The sequence below is a fragment of the Chroicocephalus ridibundus genome, chromosome 11, assembly GCF_963924245.1.
Source record: "Chroicocephalus ridibundus chromosome 11, bChrRid1.1, whole genome shotgun sequence".
NCBI lineage: Eukaryota > Metazoa > Chordata > Aves > Charadriiformes > Laridae > Chroicocephalus > Chroicocephalus ridibundus.
This window is the reverse complement of record NC_086294.1, coordinates 17,094,783-17,113,833: the sequence shown is the minus strand read 5'-3', so window position 1 is coordinate 17,113,833 and position 19,051 is coordinate 17,094,783. Positions and strand designations below refer to the sequence as shown.

General features: G+C 38.9%; 1 protein-coding gene across 4 annotated transcripts; it reads left to right on the top strand.

The window, feature by feature from the left end:
* Positions 1-6,831: 6,831 nt before the first annotated feature.
* Positions 6,832-18,682, top strand: CLK4 (CDC like kinase 4). 4 transcript variants are annotated; one of them, XM_063348977.1, is made up of 14 exons: positions 6,832-6,964; positions 9,069-9,128; positions 9,757-9,908; positions 10,956-11,181; positions 12,389-12,479; positions 12,877-12,943; positions 14,383-14,499; positions 14,596-14,762; positions 14,865-14,959; positions 15,707-15,836; positions 16,185-16,267; positions 16,755-16,834; positions 18,146-18,233; positions 18,325-18,682. In XM_063348977.1, exons 2-14 carry the CDS (start codon positions 9,075-9,077, stop codon positions 18,460-18,462), a joined length of 1,488 nt encoding a protein of 495 aa, XP_063205047.1. In that variant the 5' UTR covers positions 6,832-6,964; positions 9,069-9,074; the 3' UTR covers positions 18,463-18,682. The 4 variants fall into 4 exon arrangements, with proteins under 4 accessions (XP_063205047.1, XP_063205046.1, XP_063205048.1 ...); XM_063348976.1 differs by having other exon boundaries at positions 9,751-9,908; XM_063348978.1 differs by lacking the exons at positions 6,832-6,964; positions 9,069-9,128; positions 10,956-11,181; positions 12,389-12,479 and having other exon boundaries at positions 9,775-9,908.
* The last annotated feature ends 369 nt before the right edge of the window (positions 18,683-19,051 follow it).

Sequence of the window (19,051 nt, the reverse complement as noted above, 5' to 3'; positions counted from 1 at the left end):
CATTTTTCTAGTTCCCTGCCATACAAGGGCTCTATAATAATACTCCAGAGCTGTCATGATAGAATAGGAGTCCTCCTCCCTTCATCCCTGTAGCCCTAAAACTGCCAGCCCAGACTAATACTGCAGTGCAAGAGTGTTCCCAGGCTGCCTTGAATGCAGAAGACTTAGAGTTCAGAGCTCATACGTCCTATAAGTTAAATATCTGTACAGGAAACTTCCTTCTGAAATGTGCAAAGCCTGTTTAATGGACTTCTGACCAGAAAATTCCATAGTCCAGCTACCTTTCAGAGAAATGTGACTTCCTCAATGAACTGGTACTGGTCAGTACTACATCACTGCTTTCATTATTTAATTATGCTTCTAAAATTCCAGTATTTTTGAAACAACTAAGCATAAGATGGTTTCTTGATGTTTGGCCCATGGGGAAACAGAGTTGAGAAAACGCAGGCTGTAGTCTGGACAGTTGACATCATATGTATTTCCATAACAGCCCGAGTTGGGTTATCACTTACAGTCTGTCCTCGCCTTGAATTAGAGGAATTGTTCCAATAGAATCCTCCTAATTATTAAAACTTAGTAAAAGATGCACACAGAAAGCTATTAAATTCACATGCTTCAAGATACGATTCTTGCAAACGTACAAGTACTTCCCTTAGGAGTCTGTCTCTAAAAAGACTATTGTTAGTACACACACAGATGGAAATAAATTATCCTCTGGGTTTCAGAACTCTTAACAAGTGTTCATCAGCTTATAAAGGTGAGAAATCAGATTTTAAGATTTTTTCACTTTTAGGGACAGTGACAGTACCAGCTGTCTTAAACCTAAACTCCAAGAACAACCTATTCTAAAACATTTAGTCACAGACTTAAAACCACAGAGTAAAACCGGGTGAGCAGAACTGTCCTTACTTTCAGATTGAGAATTTCAAAGGTTGAATAACATGTTCAGGGTCACCTGGGAAGCACGTCCTTTCAAAAAATTACCCCATTAAGGTATCAAAATTTTAATTTTACATTTCTTCTGGTGTAACTTCTTTTTACAACTGTGCTTAGAAAAATGGGAACTAAATTATCATTTTATTTTTTAAAAAGAATCAAGCTAGAAAATAAAAATGGATTAAAAGACTGGTATATACTGATCATGTAAGCAATAGTTATGAGGCACTGTGCTTTTCCTGTTATCTTTTTCTTTAAGTAAATTCATGTTCCAATTAGCATTTTCAAGTCAAATTAAAATCCTTCTACCATCCATAATACTCAAACCATGTAGCTTTGTTAGAAGTCCTCAGAACAAATATTGACACTTTATTAATTGCACAGGCAGGAAACAGTAAAGTTACTTGAAAGTGGCTGTTATGATTTTGTGACTGTACATAGATCTTGCAAAATGTTAATGGTAAGATGCATACTGTACCCCACATAAACACCGCAAGAATAGCATGGTCATTGTTACGCTTTATAGCTGTTGTGGAAAATGTCTTAACCTGCATTCATGATGGTAGTGCCCATCCTATTCCCATGCCTTTTTATACAGTTGTGGTAAGATTGTTATGAAATCCTTTTGTCAGTCATGTTCGAGCTAACTTACCTATGTATAGAATTTATATATTAAACCCCCCTAATTTATACTGTGTTTTAACAGTTTGCCTGAACTGTCTATGGTTTCTAAATTTTGTAATGTGAGTGTCAAATAAGAATAATAATTAAAAAAAAAAAAGGCTCAGCTGTATGTACTTTGTTCTTCAGTTTTATTTGTAATAGAGATTTCAACAACGACAAATCTACAGAATAGGCTGTAAAGAAACTTGGAAACTCGCATTGCTTTGAAACTCCAAAAATACAAAGGTGCCCCTGACTCTGCTCAGCAATTTATGAATATGTGTGGAGGCACAACAGTACCTGTGGTTTCTGCTCTGCTCATTTCCACTTTACTGCTTCTCTCTTCATCCTCACACATTGAGAACATTGCACTGCATGTACACTGCAAGGAAAAGAGATAAATTCTCTTAGTTCCCATAATAAAGTATTTTCCCAAATAAGAGTCATAGACTTAAAACTCTTCATAATGAGAGGAAAAAGCTGAGATTGGGCCTGAGTATTTCCAGTCTGTTCCTATAAAACTCAGTGGTACAACCAATGTTTAAATGTGTTCTTTTATTATTTTTATTGCAGTAAACTGAAAGCTTTTATTGAGACAAAGGACCCGTTTCAGTAACAATGTACAGCAAGAGAAATCCTTGCTTCAAGTAGCTTAAAATTCTTTTAAATAAAGAAGAGGCTGAGAGGTGAAGCGCAGGGGCAGGGGCAAGTGGTGGAGCTCCCTCGATGTAACATTAGGCATCTGCACTACGTTGCGACCGTAAGCGTGTTACTTCTGTTCAGCACAGCCTGGGCCTGCCTGCCGTTACCAAGCGAGGACTCCTGCTCTATGTAAGCAGCGTCTCTGACTCCAAAGCTTGCAGAAGTGGGATGTACAACCTCCTTCCTCAGCAGTGTTCTTACGGTGTCAGACTCTTGCTAAAAGGCACTGGTAAGTCGCCTGGCTGAATTTCTTGTAAACTGTAGCTTATTCAGACTTCCCAGTGCCAAGCCCCCAAGTCTTTATTAGGCTAAAACATTTCAATCCTCAGAAGGCTCAATCCTCAGTTGTGCCACAAACACAGAGTGAGAAAAGTCCGAGTTTCCACTGTCCCTGTGAGCTGTGCAGTCAAAGGGAATGGATCAAGTCAGCTCAGCCCAAGGTGATCCCAACCGGAAAATCACACCGTGCCTTAACACGGGAGAGAAAACATCTTGCCTGAGCAGCAATCTGCCAGCCATTTAAGGTATGGTGTTTCGATTGCCTTTAATATCTTAATACAATGTATGAACATGCTGAGGGCAGCATAGGCCATTCTGATCTGCCCCCAGTCACAGTTCAGGGAGAACCGTCATATTATTTGGCCACAACTTTTCACCAATGCACGTGTGAATGAACGCAAGTGCCCGTGCTCACACAAAGTTTCTGGGTCACTGCTTTTCTAAGAAAAAATTCTAATAACTCATTAACAAGGATAATGTGTCCCAGTGCCACAACTATTATCTTGTTCTTTTTGACCTGGCTGAATATATTTGCCTTTATTCTACTGCCTAATATGAAAAGAAAAAAAAAAATTATCCTTTTCAAAAATAAACTCTCATGGAGTGGAAATACTACTGTCAGTGGATTCTCACTTTGCCTTTCTGCTGATCCACCCATCCAAGCTCCTATTATCTCTTTGAATTTACATATGCCACAACAATCTAGGACACTGGCTCCCTTGATCAGTAGTTAGAGTGATTTGTGAGATGAATAATATATTTTCCCTGATACATCTTCGAAGTGCTCCTGGTGGTTTTTCCATGCCCATGCAGTTCAGCCCCTTATAAACAGGCAGTATTGTCATTACCCTGTCCCTGCGCTCCCAAGCAAAGCTACAGCTGGTACCACCCAGTCAAGGGGACCTACAAAATTCTCTCCATCAGTATAAAAACCAAACCATGAACTGCAGAAATCCACAAAGAACTAAAGGCAAAGCACAACTACTAATCAACCAGCCTCTGACGCTAACCAGAGGGAGGAAAAACAAAACCAATACATCTTTAATTAAGAGAAAGCAAGCACAGCACTGGAAGTACTCAAAGCCAGGAATTTTTGGCTCTGCTGTTGAGTCTTTCTGAGGCTTTGGCCATGCAGACAAGCCCTGCTTTAAATTTTGTATCCAAACAATGAGAAAACTAAATGAGATTTACGTCTCCTGAAGAGCTGCTGTGAGGATGGATCACCTACTGCTGCAAAGCATTTGAAAGGGGGACCATGGAAAATAGCATTTTGAAGCAAATGTTTTGAATGTAGCTTTTCATACATGCACAAATGTGTCCCACTAGGATAATTACACTGCATTGTAACGTATTCTGCTATACAAAGCAATCTAAACCATAGTTGCATTGTGTTGCACTCTCCTCAAGTTGTGCATATGTTTGGTGTTGTAAAGTCTAATTAAACAAGGAAATATCGCATATAAACAGAAGTAAATACCATAAGGGTTGACAGCAGAAGTAGCTGTAACTACACTCAAATGAGTTTTCTTCCCAGTTTTCTAAAGACTAATTTGATTCTTCACTGTTAGATTATTCCTATCCTAAAAACGGCCATTTCTAGAGGGGCTGTTCCTTTGTTTGCACTACATAACCTGTCATGGCCAGTGAATTTCTCCTGACTTTATCCTTCTCGGAGACCCCACTTAAATTCCAGCTGACATTCCTCTACTGCTGGGTCTGCACTGCCACCTCCTGAACAGGAAGGAAAATTAAATGCGTTCAATACGGCTTTTCTTTTGAATGTCTCTAGAGGTATTTTTGAAAGCACTTTGTTCAGCACAAAGACCAATAGCTGAAACTGCTTCGCAGCCTGTCTATAGAGGCTGCAAAAATAAAACTAAAATCTGTTTAAAAGATCTATAAAATCTGCTGTAAGGCTTTTGCTTCAGAGTGAAATTTCTTTAGTTTACGTATGTTTGATGTGAAGGTGGTACAACATTTACACACCACTTTTCTTCTTCAAAAAGGTTTCAAACAAAAAGTTAATTATTCTTCTGACAGATTGGTTCCTCTTTCAATTGTCAGCTGAAAACCTCTGATTGCAATAGATTTTTACTAGCTCCCATTCCTTGCATTTTTCATAACGAACAATAGTTATTTCCACCTCTTCTATTCCAGGCTGAAGGTCCTTCTTCCCGACAGGAGAGAACTAATATACCCTAGAACCAAAATTTTCCTGCTTCAAGGTAGTCAGTTCTGATAATCTCTTCAGCATTAGCTTATTTTTTCCCATTACACAGGACGTCCCTGAGCTGCGATACCCTGCTGGAGGGCCTGTCATCTATTTATACAGGAAGACAAAAATAGCAAAGGTAGGAAAGACCTAGTAAAACCCTAGAAGAGGCAATGAGGCAAGGAAGGTGGATAACACGATCCTGTCACGTCCCATCTTCTCTGCCCTGCCAGGGATATCAGCCACTGGTTTGTCATCGGCCTTTCAGCAAGAAGCTTTCCATAAAATCCAGGCACCCTTCCTAGACAGTCCTCTTGGAATAAGAAATCAGTGAGAAACTGTAATTATCTGGTACAGTTGCCTAGTGTCAGGTCAACGGGTATTTTCTGCATGTTCACAACACTTCTGCATGCATGTTCACGTGTGCATGCTCGCTCTCTATATATATAGTTTTATCTCTCTTTTTTCTGCTTCTTGCGGTCTGAGAGAATTCCTCAGGCAGGGGCTGTATCAGTGGATGCTGGGAAAACTCTTAACGCTTTGCAGATGTTACAGTGAGTTTTATAAATAATAACCAATCGTTTACATGCTAAATGAGAAATAGTAAACCACTGGCACCAAAGCCATATTTGGCATTGACAGATTTGATGTATGACAAGGACTATGAGGTAAAAAGTTTTTTAAAAAAACACGTGGCAACAAACAGCCATCAATGCTCCATATCTTAGTTTCTCTTCTTAAAAAAAAAACAAGAAGAGAAACAGGATTTTCACTCTAGTGCAGATCACATTTAAATGCTTAAACTCACTGGCAAACAAATTGTAATGGAAATTTTAAAAACATGAAACCAAATGTATGCCTGCATTTTAGTAATATTTGCTAGTACTTTGGGGGACTGACATTAAAAAGACACCAGCACTTGTTCAATAAAATGTATGCTACACCTTAGATATTCTGGGTTTTGCTTCAGTTCCAAAATCTTGCTGTTTTAGAGGTAAAGCTTGCTAAAACTGTTCTGGGAAGGGATGAGTTCGTTAATTTTTCACTTTATCCACTATCCTTCAGAGATTTGTAATTTTCCCTAGATAAAACATTATGAGTTAATAAATTTGAAGTTTGCGTTTCAGTTCCACTTTCACCTCAGTTTGGGTTTGCGTTTGCCTGAAAACAATCTCTTTGGATTTATTAAATTCTCAGTCTGAATGACTGCTAGAGGAGTTGGTAATAATAATTTTTCCATTATACAGCGCTGCCTGAATGCAGAACTGTGACACCAGGGTTTCGCTTTTCTCGGAGCAAGCATTTCTCTCTGCCGGAAGCGCATGAATGAGCTTGACTCCCCATAGTACATTTCTAGGGGTATGAATCAGGAATTGCACCACTGGTGGAAGGCCCGGGTGGCCAGGCCTGGCACCCCGCCTTCCTCACACCCCAACCACAGCAGCCCCCCTGGGCCCGTCCCAAGGACAGGGAACATCCATTTTCTTGGACCCAGCAACGCACAGGCTCTCTCCAGCTGTCAGAGCAATTACTCACGGAGGAGGGGGCGGTTTTACCTTGCCGACTTGGGCAGATAATCAATTTTATTAAGTTTTTTACTGCAGAGCCTGTTAGCATCACACAGCAATGACTCCCCCAGGACTTACCCGCGAGCTAATCTTAAACACTCAAGGCCTAACAGTGGAATCAACCTGCACACCAACCTGCTTAAACACAGCGTTCGGCGAGTTCGTTAGGAGGAGTTAATTGGCGGTGCGATCCGAGGCAACGCTCCGCACCAGAGGAGGGCGGCTGCGTGGCGGCCTTTGAACCCGGCCTCGCTGCTTGAACCCCCCGCATGATTTCTGGGTCCCCGACCCACGCGGCCTCAGCTCCTTTGAGGTGACCGCCCCCCCCCCCCCCCCCCCCGCGGGATGCGGGTGTGGGCTCGGCCGGGCGGATCGGGACCCGCTCCGCTCTGTGAGGGAAGCGGGGCCTCAGGGGGCGGGGCTTCAGGGGGCGGGGCCTTCCCTCCGTGCTCCAAACGTCACGCCGCCGAGAAACCGCGAGAGGGGGCGAGCGCGAGGGAGGAGAGGAGGAGGAGGAAGGAATTTCGTGCGCGCTCGGTCGCGGCCGCCATTTTGTTTGTGCGCGCAGGGCGGACACGGGGCTCGCTCGCCTTGTTTTTCGGCTGTAAGTGGCGGGGGCTGCCCTCCTCCTCGGGCTCTTTTCTTTTTCTTCCCTTTTTTCTTCCTTTTTTTCTTCTCCCTCTTGCGTTTCCGGGGGGGCGAAGCGGAGGGGGGAGCAGAGGGTCGGTGAGGGGGGAGGGCCTGCTCTCGTCGCCCCCGCGGCTCGGCGAGCAGGTTGAGGGTAGAGCCCTGCGTGAGGGGTTGATTGAGGCGATGTTGGGGTGGAAGGAGGGATTCTCGGTACAGGACCCCCCGGGCAGGGTTTGCTGTGGCGAAGAAGGCCTCTGTGGAGGGGCGAGGCGGGGGGGCCCGGTTGAGCTGGGGCCTCCTGTGTGGTGGGTGATTTTTTTTTGAGGGGGAGCCGGGCAGCTGGGTTGTTCAGCCTGGTCTGCACGGAGGTGCCTGGCGCCTGCCCAGACGGTAAAGGAGACGAGTCACCCCACCCGCCCCTCCCCGCCATGGCTCCAGAGGCCTCCCGAGGGAAGAAATGGCGGGGAACTCTGGACTTCGTGGCCGTGGGTTGGGGTAGTGGGTGTCTTCTGTAGAACCTGCTCCTGCCTGTCTGGGCCCCGGACAGCTCAGATCGGCCTGGTGGGGCGGACTTTGGTCATTTCAAAAGATTAAGCCTTTGACCTCCTCCGATTCGTACCGCCTGCCAAGTTTTCGAGGAGAGACGTTTAGAAATTGCTGCGTAGGCAGCTTATGGCAGGACGCTTGTGTCCTTCCTGAGGCGTTTTATGTATGGATTTATTATTTTTTTTTTTAACAAAAGGTCTGTGGCTTCTATTTGAGAAACCGTATGGCAGAATGTGGGAGTGAAAACGGCCTGTGATATGGATTAGGACTACATGCCATATAGGAATGCATATGTTCGTGTCAGCTGTCAGTATTACATAAGTCAAGCGCTTCGGTGCATAAATTTAGAGGGAGTGCACGATAGTAAAAAAATCTTAAGGTGGCTCCTACTGCAAAATGGGTTGTGGCCACTTCGGGCTTTGCACAGACCGATTCTAACAATTTCCTCCTCATTTGCATTTACTTGGCTCCTTTAGGGGCAGAATTTGCAACTTCCGCCTTAATTCCAGTAATTTTGTGTGCACTTGACTGTAGTTAAGCAGCAGTTAGACTTCAACTAAACCTTTTCTCCAGTTTCCTGTGTCAATTGTCTGTCCTCCCACCCTCCAAGTCCCCCTCTGCACAACACTTTAATGGTGATTTTATTTAGATATTTGTCCACTATAGAGTATTAATGCAGCTTGCTTTCTGCTAGATGGGGAAGAAAAAAAAAAAGGCATTTATAAGTAAAATCCTCAGTTCACTGTGTGTGGGGAACTCTTCACCTCAAAAGTAAAATAACTGAAATCTGAGGGCATTTCATAATTTGAGTTATATAGGCTGAAAATAGAGGAAAATGGCATTGGAGCTGGGTAAGAAGAAAAGAAATTCAGCCATGTAAATGAAACACTAATCTGTCTTAATTTCCTCTTTATCCTTCAGGCATTTTTGTCTGTCATTCAGTATATTCATATTTTCATTTCTTATTAATGTATCATAAGTGAATAAGATTTTTTACAAGACCTAGATCATGACTGACTCAAAGGGTGTACCAGTCACTTATTTTTTGTTACTCTGTTTGCATCGTATTTGTATTTTAAAACCAGATTTCAGTAAAAAAAAAAACAAAAACGTTGGTACAGGTCTGTTGTGGTTTATTTTTAACTACTAGCCTGTCACAAATATTATGAAAGTATCAGGAAACTTCTTTTTCAGAACAGGCTTGCCACTTACATGTTCTAAAAGTTTCCTTCTTAATGCCTGCAGTTGATAGAGAGGCAACCAACATTGTTCTGTGTAAATTTGCACAATCATGATTACTTTTTTTTTTTAGTGCTATCCTTGTTTCTAAACTGCTTTTCTTGCTGTCACTGCTTAGTATAGGAAACTTAACTTGTCGTGTGTTCTTTCTTCAGAATATACTAAAATAAATTTGTAGTTTATTCTTATTTTCAAAAACCTCTGCCAAAGAAGAGTAAACAAATAATGGTTGGTTTTGCTATACTCTTTAATTCTACAGCTGTGCTTTACTTTCTTTTCTTCTTTTTTTTCAGTTGTGCATGTACCTGTTTGAACACAGAATTTCTGCATCTAACATCCAGCAACGGAAGCTGGTGGGTTTTGTCTTTGGTGAATCAGCTTAATTGTAAAGCACCCGCATACTTGCATGCTAATAGGGTTCAAAAATTGTGGCTTGGCTCATAGTACTACAGAATTATGTATATCAGAGTTAATTGTTGCTAAAACTTTAAAAAGTGTTTATTTAACAGTGATTTGTAAATAGAAGTTTTTAGACTGGTTGTGCGTATTTGAGTTTCATGTAGTAACTTATGTACAATATGAAGAACTAAATCCAGGTTTTGTCAGAGAGAATGTTTGAAGATTAAGGTCTCTCTCCAACAGAAGACTTTTTAAGGAAATGATTCTGTTTAGTCACTTGAGAGTTTATTTAAAATGGGCTTTATGACATGTTTGAAGCTATTAAGTGAAGATGAGTTGGCCTATTTAATCTTGATTTGTGTTTCGTAACAGTGTTACAGTGTTAGGATGAGAAAGCTATGTCTACTCTCCAAACCAAAATAATATGTGGGGGAAGCCGAGGAAAAGAATTATTTGAGGAAATGGTTCTTTCTAGTTACGTCATATTTGATGAAACTGCAGTAGTTGACTTGCATCTACAGATACCAGTGTAATGCTTTTGTCTTTTATGGTTTTTGTTGATTTGGTTTTTTTCAGTCACAGATGCGTCATTCAAAACAATCTCATTGTGCTGAATGGGACGACAGAAAGAGCTGGGATCAAAGAAAGCACAGTAGCAGCCGTAAACGCAGGAAAAGGTCCCACAGCAGTGGACAAGAAAGCAAGCACTATAAACCAAATCACATTTCAGAAAGGTATAAAACTCTGAATTGAGTAGTACTAATTTTTCTTGTCGTGTCTAAAACAAATGCATTTTCAGGATAAGAGTGTTTGAGTGCCCAAAGTTGGCAATTCCTTAAGGTTTGGCTTACTTTAAGACAAGAGGTAGTTGGTTTTGTTAACACAGTACCTGAACCATTACATAGAAATTCTTTAATAAAAACAAGTAAATGTTTGTTTCATTGTTGTCAGTTTAGTATTGGTATTGAACATGTTCAATATTAAACTTCAAGTAAAAAGTATGCCTTTACATAATGTGAACGTAAGGAAGAGAAGGTTTGTTTAATCATTTAATACAGTGGTAAGTATGAGTTTCTCTTACTAATTTGGAGGTGGTTTGCTTTTTCTTCTAAATTGTTTTTACTGGAAAGATGTGGTTTTTTTCTATTTGTGGTTTGTTTTTTTTTTTGCTTGAGAAGAAGGTCCCATGGAATTCTTTTAAAAGTTCATACTGATGCTTATAAAATGCTGGAAGGGTAGGTGGGTGTACAGCAATATGGCGGCTCTTGGCCTCACCAGCTTTCTTAAAGGTTTTTTTTCTGTGCAGAAGATCCTTGATCCAGATACTCTCTGTGGGTTTTAATGTTTAATGCAGAGCACTAAGAACAATGCTACTTCTTTCAGTCTCCAGTTTTTATCTTTAACACTTTGAACTTTGAAAGCATAGAAGGGGATTGTTGCTGTATGGAGTTTTATCCTGTGACTTTGGAGATTGTAATTGAGTTACTCAGTATATTTTAGGAAGTGTTTCTCCTTTTTGAGTCTTGAGTTTCTTATTTACTGTGCAAACTGCGGATGAATTCTATATTGTTCATGTGCTGCTATGTATTTGAGACTGACAATGTTGTTAGATTCCTAATAAAGTAACATCAAAAGCTCCACTGTTTTTGGGGAGGGAGTCAATTAGAGAACATTCTTGATGTAAAGACATACTATGTAACTCTAACTCAGCTCAAGTCACTTATCTTGTTGGAACCTCAAGTTTTTGAAGTGGAGAACATTCACTTAAAATATATTTTCAGTCATTATTTGGACGATAGAGCCATAAATGAAAGAGACCATCATGACCGGAGATATGTTGAGGAATACAGAAATGACTTCTGTGAAGTATATGACCACAGGCATTATCACAGAGACTATGAAAAGAGTCACCATCATCACTATAGCAAATCCTCTGGTCGGAGCAGGAAAAGTAGTCATAAAAGGAAGCATAAGAGACATCATTGCTCCAGTCACCAATCGCATTCGGTATGAGTAATTTTTAACTTTACTATTAATGAATTAGTGGTAATAGACGTCTTAAGTGAGTGGCTAGAACTTCAATTCCTGGTCACAGTACTTTAAGAAATAATGTATTATTAAGAAAGGGTTTGTAGTTGAGTCCATTTGTGAGCAACATGAATATGTTCTTACTTGAGACTTTTGGATCAGAGTGTTGGGTGGGGGGTGGGATTATTTAGTTATACAGTGGGAACATAGGTGGCTAGTAGTTAAGGTCTCTGGGATTAATCAGAAAAATGTTATCTCAAAATTGAAAACACGTAACTATCCTGTTTCAAAGTACAGTTGTCCCTTTTTGGTTTTATAGCATAGTGAACTATGTTTTTTTCAGGTAGGCTGTGAGTTGCCATATATCCTATTACTAAAAGTAACTAAAGTGACATGCCTTTTTAATGTGAGCTTAATTGGAGCTATGAAACATGCATGTCTAGTAAATTGATATGAGCGAGCTCTACAGTTCTACACCTGATTCCAGAAAACTTTGATAAGCCAAGTGCCTGGCTAATGGCAACTAATGTCTTACTGAAGATGGGATAAGTTTGCTGCTTGCCTTTGAAGGCATCCTCTGTGAATTTCTTAGTATTGGCATGATGCACACTGATGCATCTTCAGCTCCAGGTGTTTTATGTCACATTTCTGCAATAGAAAACAGCAACTTGTATTAGGTTATGCAATGCAAATTAAGGACTGCAGAATAATTTTTCTTCTCTCCCTAAACGCGAGAGAAGTAAAATTACTTTATATTTTTTAATGTTTAGATTCTATAAAGTGTATGTTTTAAAAATAGACATATTTGACCTGACTGTAAGTTTAGATTGTAAAAAAATACTGTTTGTTGCTATTTGCTAGCAAAGTATTAGAAATAGTGATGTTGCATTCTTAATCTGTCTTCAGTTAAGCCACTGTTTGAGAGACAAAATTGTGTTGTTTTTTCTGTTGCTTTATCACTTTAAGTATTTATCTGAAAATCTGTTCCTTGCCATGTTTTTCTTCTGTAACATAAACTGTGCCCTGTGAATTTCTGGGGACTGAATTTGAAATTGCTCCTGCCAACTGTTCGTGGCCTGGTGTGTAACTGAATGCCTGAATATCTCCCCGCTGAATGAATTGCGTATTCTGCCCTGAATTCACTCTGATATATTGATTGGCTGGACGATCTTGGTGCCGTTTCCAGAAGAGTCACCGAAGGAAAAGATCCAGGAGTGTAGAGGATGATGAGGAGGGTCACCTGATCTGTGAAAGTGGAGACGTTCTAAGAGCAAGATGTATAGAACATTTTTCAACACTTTTTAAAAACTTTTCAGCAAAAAATCTGTTTAGAATAGTATGTCAGAGGAGGGGGGCTAAAGAAATCTTCATTGCTCTTTTTGTTCTGTTTTTTTTGTGCTTTTTTGTTTTTTTGCATATCTTCTTTTCTGTAGAATTTAAATACTGTGTTCAAAAAGTTCCAATTAGTAAATGAACTTGAATCTTGAGATTAGAACAAGAGATAGTTTTTTTTGGCTAACTGTTTCATGACACCTGTCCAATAAAATAATGCATACAGATGCTGAGATTTAAAGTAATTATGCTTTTGTAATGGCACATTTTTAAATCTACATTAATAATATTCATTCTTGTTTAAGTAGTTATATAGTTCTAACTTGTGTTTGTTCTTTTTAGATGAAATTGTTGCGACTTTAGGAGAAGGAGCTTTTGGAAAAGTTGTGGAGTGCATAGATCATGATATGTAAGTGTCTGTTATCTTTTATAAGTGGATCTCATGACAAAAGACACTCCTTGGCTCAAAAACTAAAAGCTCAGGGTCATTTTCTTTAAAAGAAAGTCACAGTTAAAATCAAGTGTTGCGGTATATTTTAGAAAGAAATTACACTGTTTTTGAGAGCTACCTTGTAAGCTTATTTCTAGTTGAAAACTTCTAAGGATTTGAGAATCTGTCCTTAACAATAAACTTCCTTAACCATGTTTTTCTTGGGAAGCATCTGCCTAGAAAGGGTTTCTTTCAAAATTAAACCTTTTTATAACTATCCTATTTTTTCTTTCTATACAAGCTGTATAACCATGTGGTGCAAACTAGTAATTAATGAATAGATGTCATTTGCCCTTTTTCAAGGGAGAGCGCTATGTTTTGCTTCATTGTGTTCTGTTGGTTCTACAAGTGCTGTTTCTGTAACTGGAGAATTTGAGGGTACATAAAGAGTACAAAATTGATTTGAGAGACTGACTTTTAGAAGATGGTGCAATGAAATGCTGAGAAAGTAGATTTGTTTCTTCATGAAAGCAACTGCTTGGTATTGGTCGAGCTGTAAATTTCTTTTCTCAGTCTCCAAAACCAGAATTACCCTTTGAACTTTTTCTGAATGCACAGTTGTTTTTTTGATGGAATGGATCTCCACTAATTCTGTATGTGCTAGGAGGTTTAAGCAGTTCGTAAACCTCAGATTATTTTAACCATATGCTCTGTATCTGCAGTTCTGTGACGTGGTTTTAGCGTTTTTTCCTCTGCCTTTGGTTTCTTCTGTCGCTTCTCAAGTTTAGTTCAGGAGCTCGAGATTGTGTTATGAGGCGAGACCGTATTCTTAAGTCATTAGACTCCTAATATAGACACAGTTAAAAATTGTCTGTTGGTAAATGGGATAGAATGAACTATGTGTATCTGTTCCATTTGAGTAATAGCCTTACATTTTGAATGTTACACTGAGTGCGTCAGTTTTCAATAGTACAAAATACTCCGAATGTAAACTTCAAAAGTTATTAAATTCCGTAGGAGCACTGAAAAAGAACGAGAACAAGTGCAAGTTGGAGGAAAAAAGCCAAATTTCTGCAGTGCTTTCCTCAAATTAGAACTTTGCTAAGTTTTTTTTAATGGTCTTGCAAGTGGTTTCCTGATGTTTACTCTACCTTAGATGAGATAATAAGACTGAGTAGTCGTTAATTTAGCATACGCTATGAGTCTTTGACAAAGGAAAGATTGGTATTATGTTTCTTTATAAATATAAACAGTTCTGCTTAAGTGCAATGTGCTTAAGTCAAATTCCCGTAATCCAGTTTATAATTCTTTATGACCTGTAATCTTCCTGTGTTTCATTTATAAAACTGAGCTGCTTTAGGGTTGTTGGTATTTAACAATAGTAGGTTCAATTTGTGATGTTTTACTTTCTTTTAAAGGAGAGGAATGCATGTAGCAGTTAAAATTGTGAAAAATGTTGGTAGATATCGGGAAGCAGCCCGTTCAGAAATACAGGTATTGGAACACTTAAACACCATGGATCCAAGCAGCACTTTGTAAGTATAAAATCAGCATAGTCAGCATACCAAGGATTTGCGAAAGGTAATAATTCAATAAATTGAGTTTTCTTTTTTCTTTTTTTTTTTTTTAAGCCGCTGTGTCCAGATGCTGGAATGGTTTGATCATCATGGCCATGTTTGCATTGTTTTTGAGCTACTGGGACTTAGTACTTACGACTTTATTAAGGAAAACAGCTTTCTGCCATTTCATATTAATGACATTAGAAATATGGCTTATCAAATTTGCCAATCTATAAACTGTAAGTAAATCACGATACTCTTACCAAATATTTTTTGTTTTTTTTTTTCCTATAGGAAATAAATGTATTAATTATGGCATACTGTTCTTTTCTTCCTTGTAGTTTTACACCATAATAAACTAACTCATACGGATTTAAAGCCTGAAAACATCTTGTTTGTGGAGTCTGATTACATAGTGAAGTACAATGCCAAAATGGTAAGTTTGTTCTTTGTTTCTCCCAACTTGCATTGGGCTACTTCTGTCTTCAGATGAACTTTTCTTTTAAAAAATGTATGTGTAGAAACATCAAGTGATAGTTACATTTCCTGGAATTTTTTTGGGCTCTTTGAGATACACTGACTTTTTGCTAAGCAAGTAACTTTTGCTCTGATTCAAACTGAACTGGAGAAAACACTAAGGCACAATGTTGGGATAGGAACTTGTCTGCACAAATCACTTCTCACAGTGGCAGAAATACAAGTTTCTTTTTATGTTGCTGCTCTCTTTTCAAAGTATAAAACCTTTTTAGAGACAGGAGCAATATGGATTTCAGTCCCTTTAGTGTATGCATAAGGCTTGATTTTATTTTTTTTTATTTTAGAGATAAAATTACACAAATGAGTGCATGCACCAATGGATAGAAAAACCTAAGACAGATAACAACTAACTGAAGTTAACTTGAAAGTTAACAAAAGAGGAAAGGAGCTCTGTTACTGTGGGAAGGGCCTTTACTCGGCTGTTTTGAATATTCGGATTAAATCACTTTACCAGCTTCTCTTTCTTGGAGCTTGACCTGAATAGGAATTGATGTATTTGGAAGGAGTGTTTTGTTACAGAGGTTTAACTTTTATCATTTTATCTTAATTTCTCTTCAAAATACCAGTTAACATAATGTGATGAATACCTTTTGCCTAAGCATGTTTTTGAAGAATACTAACAAATAGCATTTTGATTTTCTTGCAGAAGCGAGATGAGCGCACTTTAAAAAACACAGACATCAAAGTCGTTGATTTTGGAAGTGCGACTTTTGATGATGAGCATCACAGCACATTGGTGTCTACAAGACATTATAGAGCTCCTGAGGTTATTTTAGGTCAGTAAAGATTTTTAAACCTTCTGACAGCTAATTGCAGTTAATTTGGATGTCTTTATTTCATGAACTGCAGCAGTTGCTTGTGCTTCTAGTAATAATGTCTTCTCTCACAGATAGCGATGTTAGAATTCTTGAGAGTAAACAGTAAAAGAAATATTCTAAAACAGTTTAGAAACATTCTGAAAACAGAAGTCCAAACGTGTTCCTCTCCCAACAAGGTTTGAGGAGAAGTGTGTCTGTGGGGAAAATGGGCATCAGTAAATGCGTGGAAACTGGGCATGTGCTTTGTGGCTTACAAGTTTTGAGGATATATTAAAAAGTAAAATGTAAACTTTGCCTCTTTTGCAGCACTGGGTTGGTCTCAGCCTTGTGATGTTTGGAGTATTGGTTGTATTCTAATTGAGTATTACCTAGGATTTACAGTGTTTCAGGTATGTACATAAAGTCAAATTGAACGTTTTTGTTTCTTTTAATAATGTGTACTTAACTATTACTGTATAAGGCATGACCTTACAGGCTTTTTGAGGATTATATAGGTGAGACTGTAAAGACAGCACACACATGATAATTAGATGGCTGGGATATCTCCTTCGGACTATTTAAGATGATCTGTTGTGGGTTTTTTTTGTATGAAGAAGCCTGTCTAGATTCTGAAGATAATATTGGAATTAAGAGTAAAGAAAACATACTCGTACAAAACTTGTTTTATGAACGCTGTTGTTCAGGGGCCATCTTAACTGTGGAAAGTGCTATATTACAAGCTGCGTTGCATAATCTATTTGTAATAATTTAAGGTGATAATGTATAAAGATACTGTGATGGTACTCTGGCAAACATCCTGTTTGTAGATGGGTGTTGTGCCCAGGTGGCTGAGAGTAGAAAAATGTGCTAAGTGCTTTCATTGCTTTTTCCACACAGACACATGACAGTAAAGAACACTTAGCAATGATGGAAAGAATACTAGGGCCTCTGCCAACTCACATGATCAAGAAATCCAGGTAAGTTCATCACAGAAGTAAGTTGCCCAGTATTTTCCTGTGTTAAGAGAAATCTTTTTGAGTTTCCGTTGCTAGCTGTGAGCTTCTGATGATCAACAAAGAGACTTCCGGGTTTCTTGTTACCTATTATTCTGTTGCAAGAAATCATGTGAGATGTAGGTGAATTAAATAGCTGACAGTAGTAATCCTTCCTGATTTTAGTCTGAGTTGCCAGCAACCAAAATGTCAGCCTCTTGAACATTAACTGATTATGAATATTCTTAAGTCTTTAAAGCAAAGTTTGGTATGGTACCAGAACAGTACTAGACACCCATTTTTCTATAAACTGTGAGAATAAAGAACCTGCTGTCATCAGAAGATACATATTGAGAGGAAAGAGGGTCCTGTCTTGCTAATACAGCTGCCAACCCCTTTCATCGTCCCTTCATATCCCTCGGACGTGTGCCTCAGTGATCTTTCTCTCTTCCTCAAAGATAGCTACACGCAGCAGGAGGTTCCCGCTTCCATTGCAAGGAGAAGCAGCCAGTACAGGGTTCTCCCCTAACCCCCTATGTCTGAATCCAGACCATGAGATTTGATGGTCCATTCTTGTTCTGAAATAAGTTGTGCTCTTGCCAGCTAATCTAGATAATCCTGTAACTCGTGTTGTAGTAGAATTCCAACAATCTGGGTTGGTTAGTGTATTTAGGTTTTTTTACAGTTGTCCAACTGATTGATAATGCATTTTGAAAAATGGGAAAAAACTCCGAAAGCGCACTTGGCATAGATTCAGGTAGTATTTAAAAATCAAACGCTACTTATATAGCAGTGTTAATGTGATGCTGAGGTGTGGATTTCTCAGAACATAGTTTGCACTGGTAGTCAGTCTTGTGTGTTGGCGACACACTTTTTAAAGACGTTTGGCAATGTCTGATTTTTTTTTTTCAAGTGGCTAGCAACTATTTTACACTGTGCAGATTTTATAAGAAATGTTTTTTAAAAGTTGATAGATGACAAGCTGTCTTTTTGTTAGTAGCAGATGAGACCAAGTTGTTCTCTTGGAATACCTGAAAGCATCCATCTGTTTAAATGTCAGTAATGGAAATGATGTTTTCGGTGGCTGCTTTGTTGATTGGAATACTGAAGGACCTGTTTTCTAAATATTGGGACAATGGTAATATAAAAGCAACAGGTCTCCGAATAAATATTAGCTAACAGAGGTGCTAGCTCCTAAATGTAGAGGGATATGCAGGAACACCTTTATGGTGTTTCAGAACTTCTTAGAACTTTACACACTGACACCATCTTAAAATTATTTTCCGTGTCATGCAGAAAGCATTATTTTCACCATGACCAATTGGACTGGGATGAACACAGTTCTGCAGGACGATACGTTAGGAGACGCTGTAAGCCTTTAAAGGTAGGAGGCAACATTTTTATTGTTTTGTTAGATTGGCAGTTGTGAAAGATCTCTCTAAAATACTTTTTTTTTTTCTTTTCTTTTCTTTCAGGAATTCATGCATTGCCAAGACACGGATCATCAAAGTCTGTTTGACCTTGTTCGCAGGATGCTGGAATATGATCCAGCCAAAAGAATTACTCTTGATGAAGCCTTGCAGCATCCTTTTTTTGAACCATTAAATAAGTAAATAAATTTGAAGATCTTTTATGCTTCTCCAGGGAGATTTCCTAGACTGTGTCAGTCAACAAAAGTTGCATGAAACTTTTGTAAACTTTAAATTATTTTGTACAGTTAAGTCTGTAAATACTTACCATATGTTTTGTATAACTGTTATGTTTACCTTGTTGAACTGTTGTAGTCTTCTGGGTATCAAAGTGAAAAATAAAAGTAATTTTCATTTTTGAAAATTGTTTTCTCTTTGTATCCCTCTTTTGCAGATGGGGCTAGTTAAGCTTCTGAGTTGAGAACTAGCTTCCTTTTCCTAGTCATAAAGAGAAGATTTGAAGGGCTAAGGCTGCCTAATCATGCTGTATAGTACTTGGTGACCGCATTCTGAAGCATGGGTGGAAGCAGTGTATGTTCAGAGTAGTCTCTGAAACCTGTCTGATGCTTTCGGTGTTAAGTGATTTTTAGAGGTAGGTTTTTTGTGAAGGTCTGAAAAGTAACATTTTCAATACCGTTTTATTTCATTGAATTATCAGCACTTTCATAAGGTTTTAAGGAGGACTGTACTGCTCCTGGAGAAAAATGCATCCCACAGAGCTGTAGTATATTTA

Coding starts and splice junctions, on each gene's coding strand:
- CLK4 (XM_063348976.1), top strand. CDS start 9,075: ATGTACCTGTTTGAACACAGAATTTCTGCATCTAACATCCAGCAACGG. Junction 12,944..14,382: donor GAGTGCATAGATCATGATAT/GTAAGTGTCTGT, acceptor TTTCTTTTAAAG/GAGAGGAATGCATGTAGCAG. Junction 16,268..16,754: donor TAGGATTTACAGTGTTTCAG/GTATGTACATAA, acceptor TTTTCCACACAG/ACACATGACAGTAAAGAACA.